Here is a 27,806-nt window from a genome sequence, read left to right as displayed (position 1 = left end):
CGGACACGACCGAATGACTGAACTGACTGACTGACTGAGCAGCCAATTAAGCTTAACAAATCAAGGTGAGAGCACACAGCACTAAGGACCTGGAGCCAAAAAAAAAAAAATATCACACAAGAAAAAAAAACGCGCGTAACACCTCTGACCCAGGCTGTTGTGACCAGGTTTTGTATACACGAAGTGTGCAAAATTTCGAACGTTTCAGGCAAAAGCTATTAAAAACTAGGCCTAGAGTTGGAAAATTATTGATGTCACCCTATAATAAAGGGTTGCCCTTCAACTCATTTCGAACTGAGATAAGCCCTTCGTGCATTTCAGGGTGGTTTGCAAACTTGATGCTGCAAATAGCGCGACCACCGCGTCCCCACACTTTTAATCTGGTTCCACATAAGTTCCAGTTATAAGTGGAACTTTTGAAAAAAGTTCCGCTTATGACTGGAATCTATGTGGAAGCGGATTAAGAGTGCACACGGAAGCATGCTTATAGATGATGTGCCCCTTACCTCTCCGGATTTGTGTCGAGGATGAGCGTCATTTTCGGAAGCAAGCCGCAGTTGTCTCCTGGCACAAGGCCCCAGATTCCGGCAGCAGCTACTTCGTCGTCGGAACAATGCGAGAGCGACACGTAACTTCCGTCGCGCGATGTTTTATAGCATGCAGAAGCCATTTTCATCCAGGGACATAATGCGATGCGGCAGTTGTTAGTAAGGAGCTGGAGGACTATGTTGTTTTCGGGAGCACATTCTTCGTATTCGCAGCCAACGGCCGTTAGGGCTAGCCAGGGGGCAGATAGGCAGACCTTAACTTTCCCTTCATCGAGCTGGAGCTTGAGCGAAGACAAATCTTGGACGCCACTGCTAACGAAAGGAACGCTTTGGATCGCAATAACAGAGGTCTGAACGTAGTTTCCGAGAAAGAACATACCAAGGGCCCAGATTGCAAGGAGAACAGCCCCGTATCCCGACTCGCGTCCCGCGCTTTCAGGGCTGCGGCCCAGGAAAGTACTAAGCATGAAGAGGACGACGCGGGATGTTTCGAAGCCACGCTGGGCGAAGGCGAATCTGCTCTGAGCCCACAAGGTAAGAACGATAGTAGCAGCGAGCGATGCGAGAACCAGAGCTAGACAAACAAAAGACGTCCAAGAGTCAATGAAGGACACGCGGACGACACTTGCACGCCGACTGAAGATACACAGCTGTGCCGGTGGCAACTGGGAGCCTAGAAAGAATGTCGAGGCGAGTTTGAAAATGGCAGGGAAACCCAATGGCATAATATCAGCCGTCTTGCTCACTACAAGGAAAGGAGGATTCGGTCCGCTCAAGACACCCACCGAGAAGTTCCTTGCCATGTACGCATCTACCAGCGCAAAAACGTGAGGGCGCAATGCAGGCTCCCCGCTTGTCGTTTCACCGAGAACGGCTTTCTTGAAAGTGCTGGAATAAATAGTTTCAGGAACACCCAGAACAACTTCCTTATTTGTTCGCCGAATAGCTCTGTCATCATCCCCGTAAGTGTACAACAAGTATTCTGGGATTATCCGTCTGATGTGGCAACTGCTGAAACGATCCACCGGGACGTCGAAGCCTTCTGCGGTTACAATGGTTATCTGACAGCGGTACGGTTCCAGTGTTCGGAGTCTCAATTGTGACGATTCGGAAGGAATAAATAACCGAACGCGGTTGTTGGCCGCTGATCTTAAGAGCATATTTTGGGCCACAACTGAGTGGGTCCAGTACCACGGTGCGAACACTAGCCTTTCCGTAGGCTCGAACTTTAGACCTAGTACAAACCTCGGAATAGTAAAGTTCCCAAATTCGAGTTGGATTGCCGCTGCAGTGCCTCTGAGGAGCCTTACTGGAACGGGCATGAGTTGGATGAATGGGCAAAAGTAGGACCACATCTCCTGCGGGTAGACAAGGATGCGATCTGCCCCAGATGAATTGGACGCTGCGAGAGCTCTCATCATCTCTCGGTCCAACAGGGCGGCCACATTTGTCAGGGACCTCCAGGCGCTCAAATACAATAGGAGTACCTGACGCATACTGTTTATTTCAAAGAAATGAAGTAAGAGCCTATTGATAGATTTTTAAGTATTAAATTATTAAATTCTATAGCTTTGACGATTGCGTATTGATGGAATAACGCAGTGGAAGGAATACAGCTTCTTATGAACAAGCGATCTATGAAACTGCTTCTCTCGTGCCAAAGTATAGACTGGCGGAGTGGGAAGTAGATGCTTTATATTGGACTTATCAATCTGCCAGAGGACGCTATCACTCGTAGAGAATTCGTTGTTAAGCTACAGCGAGGTCATTTGAATGAACAAAGGATAGCGAAAGGATACGGTCATAAGGATACGGATACGGAAAGATACCACGTAAACACTTGTGGATGTACAGGTGCACTCGGTTCATGGAAAGCTGGGTGCAAATTTCTCGAAGGAATCTTGTGGGATCTCTTTCCTGGACAATTGAAGTAGGCAGTGAAGCCGATGAAGTGTCCAACAACCGCCGTCTTTCTTTTTTTAGAGAAAGGACATTTTTACTCTTTCCCATAATGCGCTGGAAAACATATTTGTCTTAGGTTACCCTGCGCGTGAGCAGTGGCTCATGAAAACCACTTTGTTCGTGGTGCAACATTGTTTTTTTTTTACTTCCACCCGTGCAGAGCTATTTGTTGAGTACACAGGCGTCAACATATGTTCGTGGCAAGTGGAAAGTTTTGGCGTTTCTTATCGATTTTGTTCAATGCACAAAAAAGAAAGCGAAAGAATGTGGGAAGAGTTTCCTCTCCGAAAGAAGAGCGTTGTTTGAAAAAAGACATGATCAAATGGCGGTACTACGCATTAGCGGTCTGCAACCGAAGCTGGGGATTACAAGCAATAGGACGTGGCTATCGATCTGTATGACCGCTCTGTTAAATAGTACCGACTCGAGAGAATGTACCAAATAATAGAACAAAGCTAGCTTCGCAGGGCGTGGTTAAGGAAAACGCATTATACACTAGTGCGAGCGAACGGCAGCAAAGAAAAAAAAATACGGTTTATCTCCTGATGGACAGTAGTAGTATATACGACTAATACCGCTGTCACACGGGCATTTCGAAGACCCTCGAACCGACTTCCTATCGACTCGAAGGCCTTCGAAAGCTGCCACACGGGCGTTTTCAATGGCCATTGAGTCGATAGCCTATCGAGTAAACGTAACAGCTCAGAACTCTATCGAGATCTCGAAGGCCTTCGAACATCGCGCAAAGTTGCTAGCGTTGACCCGAGGAGCGTCACGCACACACGTGCACAGCGCGTTAACGATACAAAAACGTGAACAAGCATTATTATTTTATATCTTTAATTTACGCGGTAAAATATCAATACCCGTAATAATTTTAATATTGCATCGCTCTTTTTTTAGGCGTATTATTTATGTACTCTCTACTACTGTAGCATGCGCTGCCGAGAAAAGAAACACAATGAAAAGTAAGAACGTATGAACGCCAACGCGTTAAAAAAAAAAGTTGTCTTTGAATAACAACTAAACACCTGCAGTTCCTAAAAAAAAAGTAACAGTTATATTTTATTTTGCATTTATAGAGAGATTTTGTTCTTTAAGCAAAACCGAAAGCAACGATAGTGACGCCATAAAAGTTTGGCGCCAAACACCAGAACTATTTCAATAGCCTTCGAGTTTTGCCGTGTAGCAGCGGCCGATCGCGATTGAATATCTCGAAGGCTATCAACTCAATCGCCTTTGAAAATGACCGTGTGACTGGGGTATAAAACATCGCAGGAAAGGTGAGCCGGGTTCCAGGGTGCCTCGCAGGTTTTGATAGGTTTATTGGGTCTGAGGAGCCACCTGTCTTTGATGTTGATTAAGCCGAGCAGAGCAAAACACTCTTTATTTCGTCCCATCTTTTTCTCGTGAAGCTCCAGATGGCGCTTTGAAGAGCTCTGTGATCTTCGCCTTGGCCGAGCAGCGCGTGCTGATGACGTTAACTTTTGTTCGGCGCAAGCAAGTCCTCTTCTCTTACTGCGCGGTTGAGGTGTCCACGGAGAAGTGAGTTAGATATATACAAAGAAGAAATAGGAGATGTGCTACATTTCTTTAACACATAGACACCTATCAGTCTATCAGTTGTTATGGCAGTCCCAAAATAGGGACTGTGCATCTATTCTTTACGGGAGGTCGGTTGGATGGATTAATAAGGTGCGTAAAGGCGCGAGGGAGTGGGGCAGGGGTTGTTTTACCTTGGCGCCGTTTCTCTTGCTAAATTATCTGTAGAAGAAAACTACGTAGAACTGAATGTATTTATGAAAAGACTCAGATAAGCACATGAGTCCAGTGACCTTCCTGCTCCGATGACGTTTTGGAAAGTGGGAGATTCGCTTTCTCGGAAATGGCACGGTACTGACGTGGGCTCACTTCCTCTGCCCTTGACAATATCTGTGTCTGGTGACCTTTCACGTAAGACTGCATGCTAAAGAGCAACTGTGAGATTTTAAAGCAACGAATTAAATGGATTAGCATTTAAGCCACTAGTAATACGCATGTACTACGCGAACAAGGATCCGAAAGAATAGTTGGCAAACGGGAGCCATTAAGGCTGTCCCGTTATAACTTTAAAGACGGAGCTATAAAGTGTTCCCCCATATTTTAGTGGAACGGATCGAAGTTAAACTTAATAATTTTTTAAGTTAAACCGTGCACAAAAGACCGTAACACCATGTGCCTAATTCTCTTTTCGTGAAGTTCGTCTCCTTCGCCATAATAAATGTGCCGCCAAGCCGGCCTTTATAGACAAAATACGTTGGTGACATATGGAAGTCGAGCCCACTTACAACGGCCATCGTTATAACGAACGCTCGGGTACTACGAACAAAGGCGTTGTTACAGTCAAAATATTGTCGTCATCATCATAATCATTACCATCATCGTCAGCATCATCAGCCGGATTACATTCACTGCAAGGCAAAGGCTTCTATTCCTCCAATTAACCCGGTCTTGTACTAGCTGAATCAACTTGATCTCTGCGAACTTCTTAACCTCATCCGTCCACCTAACTTTCTGCCTCCCCCTGCTACGCTTTCCTTCCCTTGGAACCCAACTGGTGCGCAACATTTCGCTCGGCTCTCAACAGCCCGCTATGGTCACTACGAACACAGATGTCTCTGGCAGTCTGGCAAACTGAATGCACGGTAAAGATCCTGAGGGACACCTTCGCGTCCCTCGGCGTCCAGCAGTTAAAGGAGACGTTCAAGTCTATCCGGGATCGGCTGCCCTGCGTGGTCACCTTATTGCAAACGGAAAAATTATGGGCGACACTTAGCCTCGCCTTTAAGGGTACGACGCGACAGCGTAGGCTACCTTGCCGTTGTCAGATGGGGAGGGGGATTGACACCCGGAAGTGCCGTGCCCCAGAGTCACACATAACTCATCAGCCCATCATCATCCATTCAACACCTCCGGCAAGGTCCCTCCCCCTAGGGCTAAATGGGGTCTGGGAGAGCTTTTTAGTTCGAGGTGAGGGCCCCACCAGGACAAGGGGGCCACCGCGTGATGGCCCCACAAAAGTGAGTGGCATCTTACGCAAAGACGACCTGCAGCGCCATCGTGGCATTGAGCTAACGAGGTGGACCTTCATGACAACGCAACGAGTGCAATTAAGGACGACGATTCCCTACTACCTTCCCACATACAACATATAGCCCCACTTTAAGGAAGCCGTATAAACGTATCTATGGGACCTAGGGAAGCCGTGAATGCAAGGGTTCTGGTATCTGCCAACCGTGATGTTAGGCAACCCTACGTTCAGCCAGCCACTGCGCGGCCTTGTCATCTGCGGTGAATGGGGTCCTTAAAGCTGCCGCTTTGAAAAGTGACCTGGAACGAAAGCTTCTTATCAACCTCGGGCAACTTACCATGGTCATGCAAAACGCGGCAATCTTGGAAAGTTTGATGAATGGACCCTAACAAGCTTATGCAGCCCTCCCCCCCCCCCCCCCGCTCCCTCAGATTTTGTTCAGCAATATTCAGTAGAGTGTGCCAAAAAAAAGAGAGAGAAAAAAAAAAACAGAACAAGTTTGGTTTCAGTTGCCGCTTTTCGCGTTCAAAAATTTAGCGCTAATACACTGCGCTACAGAAGCAATAAGAAATAGCGCGCGTTGCTGCAGTGTCGTTCGTTTACATAAAGCTTATCCGATTTGCCTCTAGCTTTGAGAATCAAGCCATTCATTCAATCAATTATACATAAATATTTATTCTCAATTACGATCTGACGCTGCCTTCGTGAAATTCCTACTATCGGCCGCTAGGTGACGCTGCCCAACCGAAAACACTTAAGGCCAAAGGGCGAAGAAATGCCGGGATAATGAAGCACAGGGCATTGTGAGGATACAACAGGTATGAGGTTTTGAGGGGTATTTGGAAAGAAATTATGGTGCCCGGACTTACTTTCGGAAATGCGGTTTTGTGCCTAAAATCAGAGGTACAGTCGACATTAGAAATATATCAGAGAGCCTTTGGACGATTAGCACTAGGTGCCCACGGCAAAACCACAAATGAGCCGATACAGGAAGATATGGGCTGGACATCTTTCGAAGTACGGGAAGCTCAGAGTAAAATATTATATGAGGGACGCCTGAGGAAATTGGACAGTAACAGATGGGCAGCTAAAGTATTTAAATACTGTACTTAAAAAGCGTTGACTCACAATGGAGGAAAAGAACTAGGAAACTAACTAGTAAGTATGCTAGTCACAAGGACGGAGAAATAAAGAGCATTAAGCAACAGGTGAAAAACACAGAAGGTAAAAATTGAATAAATTCGATGGAAAAGAAATAGAGTGTGGGATTATACCGAAAGTGGAAAATTCAGACCAGGAAGGAAGCTTTCTTTGATAACTCAATCGGCAGTGCCCTACTTTTTGAAGCTAGATCAGGGTGCCTTAGAACACGCAGCTACAAAAAGAAATTTAACAATGAAGATGACGCATGTGCTGTATGTGGTAACTCCAATGAAACAATTGACCATATTATACTCGAATGTAATGGTATCCATTCGGAAGTCGACGCAGGCGCAGTCACTGTTCCTGAAGCTCTGGGGTTTAGAGATACCAGTGGCCGGGTGAATAAACCGGCGGTGGAAACTAGCAAAAAACGACTGGAAGATTGGTGGCTTAAAAGCAGAGAAGTGACATAATGATAGTAATGTAGAAACAAAAATTTAATAAATAGAATGATGGTTTAGTTAACCGATCTAACTCAATAATTAAGATATAGGGAGAAAAATGAGCGTGATAGCTACTGGTACCACCCCGTTTCAAAGGGGACGCTCCTATATTCCATCCATCCATCCATCCACTGTGGAACGCTGCCCTTGACGAAACAGATGTATGCACATCGTGTCGTGACGCTGGGGCTACGTCGACCCGGCCTTCACTTGGTAGCGTGCAGAGACTCGGGGTTGAAGTAGGATTGAATCTTCGAAGTTGGTGAAATATGTACAAGCAGGTTTAATGGCACTTTGAGAAACTTATTTACAAGATTATTTACACGAAAAAGAAGGGTACATCAGCAAAATGGCAAGCGTTAAGAGTTCATAGCGAGAAGCGACTGGATGAGCCGTTTACCCAGGGCCCAGAGCGACATTTCGTGCTCTGCAGCGTCCTTAAAACCCCCTATGTCCAGCCCCTCTCTGAAGATGCTGACCAACCAAATCCAGGGCACGCCCCTCAGATATCGGCATCCAATCGAACACATCACTGCACTGATGGTCTGAAGCACTGACTGGTCCGGCATTAATTCGTTGGGCGTGATCACTTGTTGGCGGGAAAAGCTTGGGAACGGCGAGGAGAGGAGGTACATTTCTATTCTTCAGCAAAGAAACCACAGGCTGGTTCTGACAAGTGGGTTTACTTCTCAGAAACCCAAGTGCACGTGGGCGCCGCATACGCTCCCAGCATTGTCCGTTTTCGACAATTGCAAATCTTTCCTGCATTCCTGGGAAATCACTTAATGGCTGTATGCGTCATGCTCCTTTCTTGTCCTGCACGTCAGCGGACATGTCACTCTGTCGTCTCCTTTGGAAAGTAGGCATTCCTCACTGGACGATAGGGCTTCTCGACTGGAAGGGTGAACAAAAGAAAGAAAGCACTTCCTGCATTTTCCCGCAGGGGGACGTTTCTTTGTGTTTTTCCAGACGTTCTCTTGACAGGGTCAATTTGGCATTTGCAGGTTGTCCACAAAGCAAAACAGGCTTACAAAACAGGATTCCTGGAAACAGGCTCACTTAGAGCCATTGGACCATCACCACATATTCACAGCACTTATCCATGCCCACAGGCGAACAATAGAGCGCGCAAATGCGGATGCTTGGTCGTAACAGCCTCCTCCCCCGCCAGAAGAGTCTCGGAGGGCAGCAGTCCCAGCTGCTGCATGAAGAGACGACTTAATGGCCTGCACGTGAACGCTTGAAGCTCGCTGTTGCTTGTCGCGTTGTCTTGATTGTTGTAGGCCAATTTGCTCGAGCTGTCTGAAACTCAACCACATGTCTAAACAAGCACTCGGCTCCCGTCTGAAGAGACCAGGTTAAAAGAAAACTGCCATTGTTGTTCGAGAAAAGCCCACTCTCAAGACGTTCAGGACCCACGTATTCCTAGAAAACCAAACGTGCTGCTTTACATAGCCACACATATACAAGCGCACGAAAAAAAAAAAAACCTGATTATCAATTTGGATACATGGTGAGGAACATCTCGGACCGCTTAGAAAGAGCGGCTAAGCGCGTCCGCATTCCCATTTAACTTCCCCTTTTTGTATCTTATTTCAAAATTGTACTGCTGTAAAATCAAGCTCCACCTAAGAAGGCGACTGTTCTTCGATGTCGCAGTTTGCAGCCAAGCCAGGGGACAATGGTCCGTCTCTACGGTGAATTTGGCCCCTCCAAGATAGCACTGCAATTTTTGAATGGCCCATACAATGCAAGCGCATTCTTTCTCTGACGCGCAATAAGCCCTCTCTCTAGAACTCAGTTTTCTGCTCAAGTAGAGCACGGGGTGCTCATTACCGTCGTCATCTCTCTGGCAGAGAACAGCACCTAACCCTCGATCACTGGCATCACACTGGACCGTGAATTCTCGGCCATAGTCTGGAGCTCGCAATACCGGACGGCTAATCAGCACAGCCTTCAGGTTTACGAAGGAGGCTTCCTTTTGTTCGTCCCAGACTACATTTGTCGGTTCTGTCTTGCGGAGAGCGTCGGCCAAAGCTGAATAGTTAGGGATGTAGTGATTGTAGTATCCAGTCAGACCCAGGAATGCTCGAATTTCCGTCTTCGTGCTCGGCCGCGGGTAGTCTGCTACCGCAGAGATCTTAACCTCGCTGGGTTTCCTGAAACCTTGACCTACATTGTGACCCAAGTAGTCCACGGTCGCCCTTGCCAGGCAACATTTCTCGGCCTTTACGGTTAGTCCAGCTTGACGCAAAAGGCTCAGTACAGCTCTTAGATGTACCATATGGTCCGCCCATGAGTCGGAAAAAACCGCAATGTCATCTAAGTAAGGCACTGCGAATGTTTCACACCCCTTTAAAACCCTATCCATGAGTCGGGAAAAACAAAATGGAGCATTTTTGAGCCCGAAACTCATCATTGTTGGCTGGTAGCTGCCCGTCGGAGTGACGAAAGCCGCGTATCTGCTGGCGCGTTCAGTGAGCGGTACTTGCCAGTATCCTCGAGTAAGGTCCAGCGTAGTCACATATGCCGCTCTACTGACCTGTTCTACTCTCTCCTCAATATTCGGAATAGGATACACTTGATCCCTGGTGAGAGAATTTAGCTTTCGGTAGTCTACCACAGGCCTAGGGTCTTTACCTGGAGCTTCTACTAAGATCATAGGCGAAGCATAATCGCTTTCCGAGGGTTTTATTACTCCTAATTCCAGCATGCGAGTTACTTCCCTATCCAGAATTTCTCTTTGCCTTGGAGAAAATCGGTAGCACCTTGATCGCACTGGCACGTCTGAAGTCAGCTCAATATCGTGCTCAGTCAAATCAGTTCTGCCTGGCCTGTCCACGAAGCAGGCCTCAAACTCTGTTATTATCTCGCCCAGATCGGACAGCTGGGATTTCTTTAGTTCTCCTCTCTGCTCCGTCTTTTTGAGAAGCTCCTGAGCGTTGCTTCCCTTTCCGCTGAGGCAAATCAAGTTGTCCCCCATCTCCTCGGGAAGGTTTAACGTTAGATTTACCACGGCTTCCCTCTGCACATAAGGCTTCATAAGATTGCAATGATAAATGCGCACTGCTTTACGCCTATCGGGGATTTTCACTGCGTAGTTAGTGTTAGAAAGCTCTGCAACGACTTTAGCAGGTCCTTCCCACTGTACTTCGAGCTTATTCTTGGGATCATTGGCTTGCTCCATAGCTAAGTCCTCTCGGGTTCCACTTAGAAGTCTCGTGAGATTACTAGAGACTGGCGGCAAGAGGTTACTCTCAAGAACGTCCTCATTCCGCGTCTCATCAAGCTCACTTTCAAGTTGACTTATCTGAGATGCCTCGCTCTCAGAGTTTTCTGACCCGCTATCTTCCGCATCGACCACTGTCTTAACTGCCGTTTCCTCCGCTGTGGAATTTTCTGGTATGAGCAGTGTAGCTAGTTCTCGCGCCTTTGAACGTGTTAAGGCCTGCACATCTCTGTCTCCGAAAATCAGAAGGCAAGCTTTGACCTTCTCGTAGTTGTCCGCGTCCTCCTTGTTTAGCCGCGCGACAACCTCCGCTGCCTCGCAGGGCAGAACCGTCAATAATCTCTGAGACCACGTGTCTCGCTGGAAGGACAGTTCTTCGCAAGTTCGCTCAAAGTTACCCAGATACAGACCGATATCCCCTGATATCACATATGGCTGCATGTACTTTGACATCTTGAAATCTGCCTCCTTGTTGAGAAGAGGTACCGCTAGCTGGGGACAATTGCCCGACCTCTTGCTCAACTCTGCTTCTAATTTCCGGAGCTCAATTTCTAGCTCCCGCTTTTTTGCTTCTCTCTCAAGCTTCTCACGTTCGTGCTCCCTTTCCTCTTTTTCCCTCTCAAGTTCACGCTCCCTTTCCTCTTTTTCCCTCTGACGTTCGCGCTCCCTTTCCTCTTTTTCCCTCTCATTCTGCTGTCTGAGCTGTTCCTTTTTTTGACCGATGAGGTTCCATGCTTCACTGAGCTCCTCATCATCGGCTCCCAAATCTGTGATTGCCTTTATAATCAAAGGTTTTCGTGCCAAACCACTTGTATCAATTCCCAATTCCTCACACAATTGCAACAGTTCCGGTTTCTGCAGCTTTTGTAGGTCCATGATCGCTCCGAGTGTCGGCTACTTCCAAAACAACTGTGCAAACTACCAAACCTAAAGGCGTTTCAACACTTTTTACCAGTTCTAAAATCTAACCCTGTTCTAGAACCTGGTCCACATCAGAAGAAAAGCCAAGCACTCACCCACACATGCGATCGACGTTCCGAGCTGCTCTCTTGTTGGCCGATTGTTGCGCCTGCTTGTTGCTTGAGATGCCACCTCCGATCACCAGATGTTGTGGCTTGTAGATTCTGATCCACCTCGAATCACCAGATGTTGTAGCTTGTAGATCCAGATCCCACCTCCAGTCATCAGATGTTGTGGCTTGTAGATTCAGATCCCAACGCTGGTCACCAGTTGTCGTGACGCTGGGGCTACGTCGACCCGGCCTTCACTTGGTAGCGTGCAGAGACTCGGGGTTGAAGTAGGATTGAATCTTCGAAGTTGGTGAAATATGTACAAGCAGGTTTAATGGCACTTTGAGAAACTTATTTACAAGATTATTTACACGAAAAAGAAGGGTACATCAGCAAAATGGCAAGCGTTAAGAGTTCATAGCGAGAAGCGACTGGATGAGCCGTTTACCCAGGGCCCAGAGCGACATTTCGTGCTCTGCAGCGTCCTTAAAACCCCCTATGTCCAGCCCCTCTCTGAAGATGCTGACCAACCAAATCCAGGGCACGCCCCTCAGATATCGGCATCCAATCGAACACATCACTGCACTGATGGTCTGAAGCACTGACTGGTCCGGCATTAATTCGTTGGGCGTGATCACTTGTTGGCGGGAAAAGCTTGGGAACGGCGAGGAGAGGAGGTACATTTCTATTCTTCAGCAAAGAAACCACAGGCTGGTTCTGACAAGTGGGTTTACTTCTCAGAAACCCAAGTGCACGTGGGCGCCGCATACGCTCCCAGCATTGTCCGTTTTCGACAATTGCAAATCTTTCCTGCATTCCTGGGAAATCACTTAATGGCTGTATGCGTCATGCTCCTTTCTTGTCCTGCACGTCAGCGGACATGTCACTCTGTCGTCTCCTTTGGAAAGTAGGCATTCCTCACTGGACGATAGGGCTTCTCGACTGGAAGGGTGAACAAAAGAAAGAAAGCACTTCCTGCATTTTCCCACAGGGGGACGTTTCTTTGTGTTTTTCCAGACGTTCTCTTGACAGGGTCAATTTGGCATTTGCAGGTTGTCCACAAAGCAAAACAGGCTTACAAAACAGGATTCCTGGAAACAGGCTCACTTAGAGCCATTGGACCATCACCACATATTCACAGCACTTATCCATGCCCACAGGCGAACAATAGAGCGCGCAAATGCGGATGCTTGGTCGTAACAATCGCTCACGCCACTGTAGTTATGGCGCAACGTAACGTGCAGCGTTCAAATTTCGCTATACCGAGTATCGTAATCGTTGGTCGAGTTTTTTTCAAATAATAAACGTTGCCCTTTATTCAAATTTACCCCAATGCTTCTTTTTATGCTCCCAAACTCAATTCACACAGTTCTATGAAAGTTCTTGCTTTGAGATTCACAAAGATAGCTCATAAAGAGGAAGCCAGTCGCCTGGAACTGTACTTAGCAAAGATTAAGACAGTCAGATTTCAGATTTTGTCTTGTCTGTAGGCACGTCCGTCATATAGTGGAGGAAAAATTGCTAGGAGGGTGCGCCACAGAACAACGGCGTCTAAGTCGTCATATGTATATAATTGAAAGTATAATGCAAAATGTGCCGTCATGTGACACAGCAAAGTGTAGACGGTAGCTCTTCCCTCGCTTCGGTTCTGCACGCTAGGTTACGCGACGCATAGGCAGCAAAAAACACTTTGTGATAAGTTGAGTTTGAATCCGGCAACTGCGTTGGCTAAATTTCCAAGATTCAGAGCACACAAGTGGTTCCTACAGCAAGCAAGTATCGGCGTCAGTGGAGGTTCGCCAGCGGTAGCGGCGTGTGAGGCATCACGCTTAATCCTAGCTTATTTTTGTAAGCAAAAGCGTTACTTGATTAGGTTGGCGCTAATATGTCCGCGAAATGTGTCACAGAAAATTGGTACCCTCGTGACGGCATCATCCAGTGACTTCACCTTGCAGCATGCTTCGCGACCAGGAAACATTTGCGTCGAAAAGAAAAAAAAATCGTGTTGTCGGCAGCAGTCGAAATACAACACCTATGGCTCCCAGCCGAGAGCGCTAACTACTTACTACCGTCGTCGTTTTACTCAGTGCCCTACGGCGTCCTTACTCTAGACACGGAGAGATAATAAACCGGGTGGACGATGAGCTCGGCAGAGTACAATCCCAATGTAGCGTACTCTGCCGAGCTCGTCAGCCCGGTTTGGTAATTCGCAGACGCCGTAGGACGCTGAGCGAAACAACGACGACAGTAAGTAGGGAAAGAGAGATTAAAATGAACAATATTTCAAAAAGGTCCTCCCGAGTATAGGTTGACGGCATTGACACACTGTCATAGTCATGAGTGATATGACGTCATACATCGGTGGCGTCATGAGGTATGTGACGACACGCCAGCGGGTTGTTGACGTCACAGGCCAGCCGACCAGAAGACGGCGTCAAACTCTACCCTGACTGCCGCGAGAAAATGACATCCCACTCAGAAAAAGCACACATCGTGGAGTGGTAGCATTGGAGGTCGGAGGGTGGCTTTCGGATCTTAACAGAGTGCATGCAGTACACGCAGAAAGTCATCGATTAGGAGTGAACAAACTTACAGCAGTACTAATTTTTTCGCGTTTTCCCAATGCCGCTTCTGCAGTGACCTCTTATTATCACCCTGGAAGCCCGGTGACAGACTCTTCAACAAGAACAGTGCTGATTTAGGCCTCGACAATGTTTTCTTCCTTTTTTCTTTCTTTTTTTTTCTCTATATATATTTCTACAGCGGCCCGATTCAGTACGCTGTGATCCCAGGGTACAAAGGGAAGGGCCACATCAGCATCAGCATCGGCTGCCTTGGCACGCGAACACGGGCCAGTGCGCGGAAGGATCAGAAGAAGTGAGCACGAACCTGAGCCAGGCCAGTCCCCTATTCCACAGCCGCCGAACCACTGAGCCAATTTCGTCGAAATGGCCGCAGCAACCGCAGACAGGTAGGCCAAGTGTCATTAATGTGATGGGGCGTTCACATTGCTCGGTTGTGCTTCGCGTGGGGCACTGGGACAAAGATGATAGGCCTACTCAGATGTCGACGCCATATTGCATGCTATAGCCAGGCGCTAACAAAGCGAAGGACTAGCGATATATTGCGGATGGCAAAATTAACGCCGATACGCTATAAGGGTACTGATAGCTGTCGTACAGTTTTACCTAATTTCTGTGTTGAAGCTGTCCTGGCTGCTCTCAGTTCAACTTCTGGGAAAGTAAACTCTGGCATGGTCTCTGCGCACGTAGTGTCAGCGTTGTACCGTCGCAGCATACAACCGCTATGACGACGTCATCTGCCCTGCGCATAAGAGCACATATTTTGTTGATTTTGTATGTTTTGCTCTACGGGGATGAGAGGGCGCAAGGCATGCGTAAGGTGTAGTTGAACAATATTCTCAGTCGTCTCACGGGAATCTACGCCGTTAAAGTGGATTGACACGATGCACCAATAACCGGCAAGGTCAAACGCATACTGGCCTTCCTCTTCGCTCCTTGAGGCCGGCGTTTGAAGCAGCGCTCTTGTTTTTTCCGGTTATCGTCCACTATATCCAACTTTGCTGCTGCATGTTCATTACGCATGCGCACCGTCTATCGTCATTGTGCCTTCACTAACATCTCGAAATAAGCGCGATACTCACGATGGAAATAGAAATGACTTATCGCCTAATATATGGCTGCCCTCGGCCCAAGGTCCTTCATTTTATTGAGAAAGGAATATTACTCGCACTTTCAAGCCTTCGCGTGACCCGGCCGCAGTTACGTCTTACCCACGTGACGCTGTGACGTCACACCCCACGTGACACACGGGCTGGCAGGAGCTGCCAACTTGAGTCTCTCGTTTCACATGGGACGGTTATGTCAGAATCAGCCTGCTAGGACCCTGGCATTCACGTTACCCCTATAGGCCACTAAGGCACGTTCATATGGCTTGGTTAAAGCGGGGCTTTATATGTGGGGCTGAGGAAGAAGAAAAAGAGAAGAAGAACGCTCGGTCACCCGCAGCTAATGCTCTCGCTCAATATTTGTTTCATCAGCGTTGAACCCTTGTAATATTTTTATCCACCTCTACAAAGCATCTGGCGTTGCTTTAAGACTGTATACCTTCTTTTATCATACCGCGATAGGCACGGGTCGATTGTTACAGCTACCTCGCATCGTGAAAGTGTACAGCAGCTGTGAATATACGGTGTTGACGAACCGCAAGAGCATCCTCATTAAATAAACAGAAATATATGTGCACTTTTGACTCCTGAGAAGCCAGCAAGTTGTGAGAGTATATGAAAAGCACGTTATTGGCTTTCTTAGTTTGTAAAGTCAGCCGCCTCACCCAACAAACTTTTCAAAGATATTTGAATTGAGCTCTAAAAACCGTTAGTTGCTCGTTCTCATGATTGTGACCCATGGTCAGCGCGGTAGTGTAATAACGTACCATGTTGACAACGATAGCAGAAAATACTAGTGAAATAACACCACACCGCAACTCATGAATCGGCGGTCGCCGTCAACCGAACGAAACCTTCACACTAATTAAACTACGACCTAACTAGCTTTTTTCAGTATTTTATTCGAATGACGAACAAACGAAACAGGGCTATACATATCGTATGTTCTCACATCAACACTCAGCGGTAAATGCCGATCGAATCTTAGCTAGTCCCGGCCTCTTTCCTCGACTAGTAGGCCAACATTGACCGCGTGGTTCGTGTGCGCAATGTCAGCAAATATACAGAGAGTGCGCAAGCTTTAGCGAATGCAATCAGTCATTGAGTATAATTTTGATAGCAGGTATCTGAACTCAAAATTTTTTCACATGGTAAGATGCGCATAACGTACGCGGAAAGCGTCACTGGTATATTGGCATGACCAGCTGGTCTGCTGGCAAATGCTGCAGGTGCGCGGCAGTAGTTGTCGATTCCTCGGGGTCACTTGTGGACTCCTTAGTCAATTTTAATTATTTTAAATGGGTGATGAAAGTCTGGATAAAGTAATTTAAATTTGGATAAACTGGTCACGTCGCAGAGAGTAAGTACCGTGAGTGGGAAATGCCGGTGCTACTCTGTCCACCAGGCAATACGAAGAGTTCCCCAGGTTGACGCTCGTATTTGCAGAATCATCGCACTGTGTATACACAAGTAACAACAACCTGTGCAAATCATGACAAATTTTTTTAAATAAAGAGAACGAAACGTTCATTTCAATCAAAGCGATTCCACACGAAGTTGCTTCGTGGAGCTATGTAAATATTGTTGTAAAGAAGAAGATCGGCAGTGCCGCGAGAGGAGCCCTGGCGCTAGACCAGCCATTAAATCATCTTTCACCCTGTCTCCATGTTATGCCGTCTTCTTTCTTGTCACCACGTAACAACATGAGCAGCGTTGAAGTGTAAGCAGATGCAAGAGACTCATACCAGCGGCGTATTACTGGGGAGTACTACGCTGTGACGTGGTAAATACTGAATACTCTGATATTATTTTAGAGCACTCACGTAACAATTACATGGATGGTCTGGGAAAATATTGAGCGAAAACATTAGCTGCGGATGACCGAGCGTTCTTCTCTTTTTCTTCTGCCTCAGCCCACATATAAAGCCCCTCTTTAATTAACCAACCCATATGAACGTGTCTTAGGGGCCTATAGGGGTAACGTGAATGCCAGGGTCCTAGCAGGCTGATTCTGACATAACCGTCCTATGTGAAACGAGAGACCCAAGTTGGCAGCTCCGGCCAGCCCGTGTGTCACGTGGGGTGGGACGTCACAGCATCACGTGGGTAAGGCGTAACTGCGGCCGGGTCACGCGAAGGCTTGAAAGTGCGAGAAGTATTGCTTTTGCAATAAAAAGCAGGGAAAAGTGAACCAGATATATCAAACCATCGGCCACAGGACTCAGCGCCGTGTCGCGGTGCGACTTAGGGCGGCACGTAGAGGAAAGGTTACGGGTCGTGAACGGCACGGATAGTGAAGCACCAGGGATATCGGCCTACTGATGGGCTCTCGTGATTACGGACCAGCGACACAGCGATCTGCCAAGAATCGGCGTCGGCGTAGTGTGCAAAGTCAAATAGAAGGGCTGAAATTGGTCCAAGCGAACAAACCTATATGCAAGGCTGAGATTTGACCAAGCGAAACTCTTGGCTTGAGAACAGGCTGCTGTCTTTCGCTCATTTGAATTTAATGAGAATACCTTTGCACCGGTCCACGAACTTGGCCAGCTTTCGAAGGCAGCGTATGGGGGCTGAGAACGAAAAAATAAATGAGTCATGACTTTCAGAACCCGGCCACGTGGTCATGATTTTTATCGTTTCTGACGTCATTGTGCCACTTGGATTTAAGAAACCGAAATCGCTTAGTGTGAATATTGCAATAATGAACCACTTGTTGCATATGTATTAAAACCCGAGAGTGTATCACTTGTCCTGGAGCACTAGATACCTTTAGAAACAATCATAGAGGCAACCAAAATGTGTTTGTCTCTACTTTTCACACTTTGTTTCCACCAACAAGCTCCACCCCCGCAGTATTTGTTGAGGCTACACCTCATGATTCCGAACTTTTAATTACGAAGAAACTAAATGTGCACCACGTGTATAAATTCCGTGCATTTAAATGTAGGCTACTGTTCACAGCTCGGCGATATTGGTGTTAGTAGTCCTTGAATCACAGGTACTGCCTGATTTCTTTGTCATACTCCATCAGTATTTCCTTTCCAGAAGTCGAGTTAGAGAAAGGGATCCGCAATCTCCACTAAAAGCGCTGCGCTGCTGGGTGCAACGCAGTTTGATATTTTGTTTTTCGCACCCAGCTCTCACATTCTGCTTCCTCCTGCCTTCTCTTTGACATCCAGCATTCAAGTGCCGCGTCAGAAATGGGCCAACAACGTGGAGTTTCTGCTGGCCAGCACCGGAATGTCCATCGGGCTGGGAAATATCTGGAGATTTCCCTACGTTGCCTACAGCAACGGTGGGGGTGAGTACGCAGAGCGTGTGCAGGAGGTGCGCTTACTCTGAACGGCTGCCACGATCCGACAATGCAATGACCAAAGTCTTGGCATCCCTAGGTCGACTTTTTACGTCAGCCAAGAAATAGCCAATAGACGAAGCGTACGTTATGTAGGACACAGATCCAGAGGGTGAGATCGGGGCCAGGCATCCACGATTACTCATTTTTACAGGAAAAATGTATGGGCTATAATTTCAGTGTCCAGTCTTTACATAGGATCTGCATCTTTGCCAGTTCTTCGTTCTAGCAATTTTCTGCGTTGTTCTTAGGCATTTTTTTATGCCATCTAAGTCTATAAAAACGTTAAATTTCGTTTACCGACGTAAATCGATACTTGATAAAGCAATAGAAAGTAAGCATCAAGGCCCCCTCACTGGAGAGAGAAAGGCATTCAAGGTTTTATTCTCAAGAGTTGACACGAACATTGAGCATGAGGATACACGACATGTGAGACAGCGTGTCATACGGCCCTTAATCAACGGCACAAAGGCGGAAGCAGAGTTACGTTTCGTTATTCCAACCCTCGTAGATTCGGCACTTCGGATCACTGATCACTCTAACCAAGAACGTGGTCCCATCTGAACCACGACGTTGAACGCGCGTTAACTCTTACTATGGTCGCGCTGGCACCAGCTACTTTGGACGGGGCTAACTACCCGCGAAGAAAGCGTTCGTCAAAATACACCTCCCTAAATAGCATTGCGTGGAGCAGTGGTGCCAGCGAACCTCGGAAGCGCACGCTATGGCAGGAGCGATGGCTGTCAAACGTCCCGTATGGCCGAAATATAAAAATAAATTCCAAGAACATGACAATGTCGCTTCTCTTAAATTCGCGCCATCCAGCAGCTGCCTTTGGATGCGCGCATGGGTTTTTAGCACGAATCGGTAAGTAGCGCCCTTTCGGACTGTGATTTGCGCGTCACCAGTCATTCACTTTTATCATCGGATGTATTCACGCCGTTCTAACGACTACGAATATATCTTTCTCCTGGATGCGCGTGCTTCTTGCTCTCTTAAATTGCACTAAACCATCGCATTTTCAGAAGCTGAACCTCTGGGTTAGTGTGGTGAAGCCACCTCAAAACGCAAATGAGGTGCACGTGAAGAAGCACCATTGCTACTTCGTTGCGCTGCGAAAATGTCCGAACAGATTTTCAAGATTTTAAGATTCCCGATAGTGGCCTAAAACAAAGCGTTTGGTAAAACCAAGAAAAATAGTTGCTTTTGCTTGGTTTTCATCTCAAATCCACAGGCAAAATATTTCAGGAGTTGTCTGCTAAAAATTAGTTATACGAGTTTTTTTTTTTGTAGTTTTTAAGGCTAGTCAGTAATTCGGACTTTAAATGATTTGGACATTTTTTTTTCTGATATCTGGCAGGCAGTAAACAGCAGTATTTGCTGCATTGATGCCACCGTCTTAGTACACAGAGGTGTAAGCGAAGTTGCACGATTTGAGAGATTCAGCATACCGTGATCCGCGATCCACCACCGTGACCCTGTACCGCTTGTGGGCGGGGCGTACAAGCTGATTGGTTCCAATGCGGCAGGTCTATGTGCTGACATCCAGTATGTGGCGCCATCTATCGGCATCAAATTGATTTGGGCATGCGCAGTGGAACGCGCGGTGGCGGATCACGGTGTGCTAGATCCCTCTATTGATGCTAGCATGCAGGAATAACGCAGATATTTTAGCACTGGTTGGATCTTTCTACACTAATGTTGCTTTTTTTTACACTAATGTCGTTTCTCAACGCAGGAGCATTCCTGCTGCCCTACCTGATCATCATGACGGTGGTGGGCCGCTCCATGTTCTACATGGAGATGCTTATGGGCCAGTTCCGCAGCGCTGGTGCTACGCAGGTCTTCGACTGCGTGCCCATTGCCAGGGGTGAGCATTGCGACATCGGCGAACTATTTTTCGCCCGTTCAAGTCCTAACCTTTACGGCCTCGAAGACAACTCTAGTACTTATAGGTAGTATAAACGCAGAGGGCGCTCGTTGCCCGGTTTGTCTGGAAGTATTCAGAGCCTTGGGTGCATGCGGTATAATTATTCAATTCATGCGGTGCCTCATTGTCTAATGTGCACTGATTTAAGTATTACATTTGATAAGGTGAATGCACAGTTATTGGCTTGGAAATGTCACAATGTGCGCATATACTCCGTGAAGTTGCGGACTGAAGACGAAGTTTTAAACTTTAGGTTTAGAATATGCAGTGGCATGCATGGCAGCATTGCATGTATGCCTTTGTCCAGGCATTCAATAATGCTGCCTAATATATACGATGAAGACGAGAAACTGCCGGCGCCACAGAGGGCATAGATTTTCGCACTCTGGTTGACCGCACTGACATCGCTTGTAGCGTCGTCCTGAGAGAGACTGACCACTAATTCCATTGCATTCCCCTTCGTTACAATTTTCATTGCTTAGCGGAATCGTATCTTTAATATGCTACACAGAGTTGTTTAGATTTCTCTAAATATCGATACCACGGCGCCTTGGATCAACAGTACGTAATGGCAGCGATCTAAAGCGACGAGCCCAGATTGATAGGATTCACGGAGAGAAGGGATACATGATGTAATCTGCCATATCAGTGCAATGATCGCATAGTGCATAATGGTTGAACAGTCGGATCGCAATGTGCTTGTGAAAGTCACATCGGAACCCAAAAATTTCCATCACTGTGCTGTTCTTCGCGTCTCGCCATGTTTGGCGATGTGCAGGCGTTGGCTGGGCCATGATGTACACGTGCTTCGTCATCTGCATGTACTACAACCTCTTGCTGTCGTACGCGCTCAACTACCTATGGTACTCCTTCAGTGCGCAGCTTCCCTGGACACGGTGCGACCCCGCGTGGTCCGACTCGCGCTGCTACGACTCGTCCAGCGCGCTGGTGGGTGGCTTGTCTCTTCCTTCTTTTTCGTTAGCGCCATGGGGCTTCTGGCAGCACTCCAAACTTATTACTATGAGCAATATTCCGACCGCCTGTACCCGCCGAACCGCAAAAATACTGTAGCCCGCATCTCTAGTTACCTGTGATTATTCTTGACTGAATCTTTTCCAGCCTGCATCATATATGGCGTCTCGAAGATCTCTTACTAGGGTGACATGTCCGCCACCATAGAGCACACGCAGCCACCTAAATAACTGCAAATTATCGTTTTACTCTTTATAGCAGTAATATCGGCTATATTAGTGTTATTTCGGAATTATTTCCAGAAGACCCACCACGGCGGCTCAGTGGCTGCTGAGGTGGCGTATAGAAAAAGCGAAGACGAGTTCCGTGCTGACCGCTGCGGCCACGTTTCAATGAGGGCAAAATATAAAGCGCTCGTGTACTGTGCTATGTCAATGCGTTTAAAGGTGTACTAATGAGCTTTCCAGATTTTTTTTTGTTTTGGATCGGTGAATAAATAATAATAGTTGCAGACAGCAAGCTCGCAAATTATGCTGGCGGAAGAAATTGTGGAGACATACTTAAGTTGCAAATTTAAAGGAACGGCCCGATGGCGTTAATTTCGGACGGTCTTTTGTGCACCCTATCTCTAGTCTCATAATTCATGCCTCTATTTTGCCACACTTTACTCATACATACTCGTTTTTATGTTGTCGTGCACTTTCGGGCTGTTCGAAATATCATCCAGAATATGAATCCACTATTTAACCAAACTGTAATAACTAGCCTGCGTAGCCCAATGGTTACCTTCCCGACTAGGGGTCCATAAATCGCGGCGGTTCCTATCCTGTTGTATAGAGAAGCGTAGGTTGAGAATGGCCGCCAATTGCACGTGTCATTTGGTCGCGTTACGTCGCGTTACTTCCGAGCAATAGGTGCCGAGCCGTGTCAGCTGCCAGCTACCACCTACAAAATGCCTGGAATAGTTGGCCGGAACGCTGACGGTAACGCCAAGGCTAACGTAGCATTTCCTGGAGCCTGAAATAGCACCTGAACTGTTCGTCTTCGCGAGACACGACCGCATCACTGAGCGGTAGGCAATGAAGGTACTATATTTATATAACCCGTGAAGACGCCAAACGTAACCTATTTTTAATCCGAACGCGACGTAATCATTATTTTGTTCAAATCGCTATATATATGTGGTTCAGAGAATACATCGCGTAAATAAAGCCCTAAGCTCACTAGGTACGGTTTGGAAGGCCACTCCGTGTAGGACTCCAGTAAGTCCAGAAAGGCGCTGCTCCTTTTAGTTGCTTTCCTCCCACTCTTTCCGGTGAGGTAAATGTTTTTGTCGGGGCGCTTAATTAATTCGTAAAATGGAAGTCGGACACCAGGACAATACTTCGAAGTTTATAAAATTGATCGGAGCAAGTACATCGATATCCCGCGAAAAAAATAGTGAGCTCAAAATTCTGTCGAGTGCTCTTCAAGAGCTGGTTAAGTTATCCGAAGCCTTCTACAACATTGTCTTCTATACGCTGAGTCATTTTGTGAAGATAAACCCCTAAAACTAAGTTCAGAAGACACCCTTCTCTTTATCGGACGGGCTGACTCAATCAACCTGACATACGAGTGCTTTTGTTCGGACCCTTCAGGATCAACGGGCTGCGAATGCGGAATGAATAACGTTTCATAGAAGTTCTGTCGCGAGGTGTATTGACCACATGACATACGCATAATTATACCTGCACTTCATGTTCAGAATGTGCAAGCTTGCTCTGCATGGACTAGTCGGTATACTGTTTGCAAGTAACAGCCCAAGAGTGTGGTTTCGAATTTCATGTGCTTTAACGTAGAATTTGTAAAAAAAAAATTGAAATCAAAATATTTTTAAATCTTTGATATAAATCATGTTTCGGCGTTTATTTGATTTTGCATATGACTTCTTCATTTGCATTCTACGCGCAACGTCACTATTACCGTGAGCTCTGTGGAGGTGTTGAAAATTCTGTGCTAGGTATTGCGGCTGTGACGCCACCTGGTTTCTGGATGCCATTTTTTTTCTGGACGACAGCGAGTTTTATTGCCAGTGGTTGACATAACGCTTTTTTCATTAAAATAAATGTCGCCACGGTAGAACACTAGAGATGCTAATGAGTAGCGCAGTAATGCTCATTCCATTCTGGTATAGTTGCGTTTACTGTGAAATTTGAAAGCAAGTTGCCATGTTCTACGCCCTGTTTGTGTGCGTTGAAGAATCCCACTTGTTCAAATTATCCGGAGCCCTTCGCTACAGTGTCTGTCATATCCTCAGTCGCTTTGGGGCATTTAACCTTAGATAGGGAGTAACGTCTATAAACCTTGTAAGGTTTAAAATTCCCTGTGGCACCCTATAAGGCACCTACGAACCATGAGGTAACTTAACCTACATAAAATCCAACACCTCTGGGAGAGTAACGATATGACCGTTTCCTTTCAGTTCCGTCCTGAAACCTCACTGCCGTTATTGTTTGCGAGTGGTGGCAATGAGGAAAGAAATTCTAAGCTTTGCCGTTAATCACTTTTCAGATCAGTTATCGCCATTTTTTACTCAAAACTCCACCATAAGCTTGAGTGGTTTGCTTTTCTGTAGGTTACCTAATGGATAGAAGACTATTCATTGACACGTTCCCGCATACGCATTCCCGCATTAATTGTGCAACGTTCATTGCAGAACACTGACAACCTTTGCTAGGATTCGGTGATATCGCTACGGTCCATGACGCACGGGACTTCTACATCGCGAGTAAAAGCATCCCACCATTAACCTAACTCTGGAACACTTGCTCTCGACTCTTCCCTTGTCTTTATTTATTTCGTCCCTACGATATTTCGTTTTTCATAATTTCTATTTTTTCACTAAGTTCTTTCTTTGTCCGGTTCATATACTATGAGAGTTTGATCTCTTAGCACAGATCAGTCGGCGGGGCGTACAACGTCAGAAGGCCACGTGACGTCAACACCGTGTCGAACAATAAGGAAACTTGTGGCCAGTTTGACAGTTGTTCTGACTGAGGGCAATTGGCAAAGGTTTCAAGACCTGATCAATCGGTGGGAAGTGTGGTGTCATAATACCACGCGACATGATCGAGTTGGCATTGACTCTGGCATTGGCATTGGAGAGAGTCGCGACGTTGATGTGCTATCACTATCTCGCTTGAGCACTGGCTGGTATCGGCAGGCTGTGCGGCGCCAGGAGGCCACGTGATGTCTCCAACCTCTTGACCGATAAAATTTCGTGGCCGCATTGGCAGGGTCTCTGGCAGGTGACATTTTTGAGCGCGCTGATTAATCAGCGGGGTGTGTTACGTCGTTCACCACGTGTCACAGAAGAGTTATCGAGTGTATTGGCAAGCGCTGACCTGTATCCACAGTGTGTGACACCATGAGATTATCTTACACGGACACGTTTGTAAATGCGCTGCCATTTAGGGCGCTCTGATCACTTGGCCCAGAGCGGTGGCAGTACGTTAGACCCACAAACTGTTAAGAGTGCTAAGACTAAAAATGTCAACAAAAAGGCGACAAAGGGCACATCGGGCTGCACTGAAAGAAACATGTCAGCAACATAGCTTCTAACGCAATAAGCTGGCTTAGGAATGACCTAGAAGTACGCCAAATTTCTTTATTTCGTGCGTTATTTATTTCGTTTCGTACCTTCATGGTTTCTTTCTTTTCCATCGTTCCTACCTGCATATTTTACCTCCCTTTCGCTCCGTTTCTCTTTCGTGTTATTAGTTCTTTCTTCCTCTAGTGCTTTTTTCGCTTCATTCAAAGTTTGTTGTTTACTAAAGTTTTTTTTTTCTTAATTGCTTCCAGAGAGGTATGAATGGTCGCGTCCAAACTTACAGCGCTCGCTAACCTTGTGCGGTTTGCTGCCTCTTTACGCAGAAAGCCTGCAAATACGTGAACAAGACACTTTACGGCATGTACTTAAACAAGAATGGCACAGACCTGGCGACCACTGTGGCGTTGGGAGGTGCCAACGGCACTGTGCTCGTTCCAAGGGAGGTCTACAACAGCTCCTTTGGAAACTGCAGTGACCTTCTTGTCACAGCCCCGGAAGAGTTCTATGAGTAGGTCGCTGTCGAAATGCTCATGTCTTTCAGCCTTTCGTGGTATGTCTACCTGGCGCTGTTTCGATGCTTCGTAATTAGCGGTTCAAATGCGCCCGTGTGCTGTGTGATTTCTTCCAACGTTACGGGCTGCAAACGGGTGACATGGAAGTTATGTTCCGCATCCATCTACTAGACTAAGAAGACTTCATGGAAAGCAATCGGACGATAAAGTAAAGATAAATCAGCAATAAGCGCGTCGTACATAAGATGTGACTGTAGAACTATCGACAAGGTTGATGACTGGGCGATTTGGTGCTGTTTCATCTTAAAATGAGCCAGAAGACACAACACAGAGAAGAGACTCAAGCCTGGCATTGTTTGCTTCTTTTCTCTGTGTTGTGTCTTTTAGCTGATGTCAAGGTGTAGAATTATGCCAGGTCGCAATATCGCTTGTCAGTGCATAGCATTATGTGTTCTCTTGTTGACTGAAGGGTGCCCACCGTATTGCCAGAAATGAGAAGATGCAGGTTTACTCTTTTTTTTTTCTTGTTATCAAATCACTGCTATGACTTAACAAGATCTGTATGCGAAAAGAACGGTCCATGGCGCGGTGCGTGTTAAAGATCACCAGGTGATCTAAATTACCCGTAGATCACTACGGTGTCTTCCACAGCATGAGTTGCTTTAGAACGTTAAACCCAATAAAGCAAACCATAAATAATCTTTACAGCAATAGGAGGACTTCAGTAACTGAAATTGCAAAGCAGCCTCCTTATTGTGCAGGTATTTTCCAGTATATTGGTTATGGGACGGATTTTACGTCATGTTTCTTTAGTTGCAGCTAATGTGAGTAAGGCCTAGCTATTTCCTTCTGCGCATCCTGTAATCGGAAGCGGTGCCGCCATATGATTGTGCGTGAGATATCTCCCCTACTCTGATCAAAAGCACATGTTCCGCCCAAGGAACTACGTCTTGGGCGTGAGTTCTGGCGTGCACGAGCTGGGTCACGTACAGCCCGGACTGGTGATCGGCCTGGCAGTTTCCTGGATAACCGTCTTCTTCTGCGTCTTCAAGGGCGTCCGGTCCTCTGGAAAGGTTAGTTCTCGGCATGCCTCTTTCACGATGACATATGTCTTCATGGGACACTTTCTGCGGCACTGACCCTCTACCCACGAGCGGTAGAGGGTCACGGTGGCGGATCGCGGATCATAATATGATAAATCTCTCTATTATTTCCAGTTAGTCCCTTGAGGCCCTTAGTAGGGCAATTTCTCCAGCGAATCAGAGATTACTGAGGTATTGGTTGTCATCTCTTATCACTTGGCTCCCATTCCACGACTTTGAATACTTCCTCTGATCAACAGTAAATAATACTGGAAAGAAGGTGTCCCCTTGGCTAACAGCTTTTCCTACGGAAAATTTGATGCTTTCTTAGGAAAGACTATGGTTGCTGTGGAGCTACTAAATGCATCTATTCCAGTATTTTCACACGATTCATCTACACCCTCATTTCGCAATGCCCGCATGACTGTTGAAATTTCGACTAAGTCAAATGTTTTCTCGTAGTTAATGAATGCTATATATAGGGGCTGGTTAGATTCCTGGCATTCTGCTATTACCCACTTGGTACATATATACTGAAATAAAGAATCTTGGCTGTTTCTTAGAGCGGTTGGTCCGATAACCTGCACTACACGAGAACAGCGGGAAAGCCTCTTACTCCTACCCTGTGGCCCAGTGTGCCTACGTTGCACGAGATAACTCCTGCCGTTTGTTCTACCTTGCAGGTTTCTTACTTCACGGCCGTCACACCCTTCTTCATACTGGGCGTGCTGCTCATCAGAGGGGTCACCTTGGAGGGAGCCGGAAACGGCCTTTACTACTACTTCTACCCGCAATGGGAGAAGCTCGTGCTGTTCAAGGTGACTTCCATCGTACCCGCGAAAAAACCTGTCTTTGTTGATCTGTAACTTAATTCACAAACACAACTGTATAGAACACATTAAAGACACCTGGATTGTAGTATGCTGGATGTAGCCCGGAAAATCACTTTTGTACCTTCAGACCGAAGAAATCTTTACATATTCTGCGTGCAAATATAATCAGGTATGCACACTGTGTATCCCTTCAGGTGAACGCACTGAGTGAACAGGGTCACAACTTGGCGCCAAAAGAAAACTTCGGCTGGTGTTCCGCAAGCCCGATGAAAACCACGTTAATTGGTTCTAATTACGAAAGTGGAGATGTCCAATAGATTGTCCCACTTTGTAATGGCCACTCCGGAATAATTAGAGTTGGCTTGTTCTTAAGCCTTCACGGG

General features: G+C 46.7%; 2 protein-coding genes across 2 annotated transcripts in view; one reads left to right on the top strand and one right to left on the bottom strand.

The window, feature by feature from the left end:
- The window catches only part of LOC146179319 (G2/mitotic-specific cyclin-B2-like), a 234,298-nt gene that overhangs the window by 48,529 nt on the left and 157,963 nt on the right, over nt 1-27,806 (bottom strand). The gene's annotated exons all lie outside the window — the stretch shown is intronic.
- Nucleotides 14,414-27,806, top strand: part of LOC146179328 (sodium- and chloride-dependent glycine transporter 1-like) — a 33,741-nt gene continuing 20,348 nt past the window's right edge. The window contains exons 1-7 of the mRNA XM_084579603.1: nt 14,414-14,436; nt 18,333-18,454; nt 20,244-20,375; nt 21,214-21,383; nt 25,320-25,504; nt 26,449-26,581; nt 27,274-27,408. Coding sequence (XP_084435729.1) covers nt 14,414-14,436; nt 18,333-18,454; nt 20,244-20,375; nt 21,214-21,383; nt 25,320-25,504; nt 26,449-26,581; nt 27,274-27,408 — 900 coding nt within the window. The remainder of the gene's footprint in view (nt 14,437-18,332; nt 18,455-20,243; nt 20,376-21,213; nt 21,384-25,319; nt 25,505-26,448; nt 26,582-27,273; nt 27,409-27,806) is intronic.

The sequence above is a fragment of the Amblyomma maculatum genome, chromosome 9, assembly GCF_055883805.1.
Source record: "Amblyomma maculatum isolate TAMU_Amacu chromosome 9, ASM5588380v1, whole genome shotgun sequence".
Lineage (NCBI taxonomy): Eukaryota > Metazoa > Arthropoda > Arachnida > Ixodida > Ixodidae > Amblyomma > Amblyomma maculatum.
The sequence above is the reverse complement of the archived record's forward strand: the minus strand, read 5'-3'. Positions and strand labels throughout refer to the sequence as shown.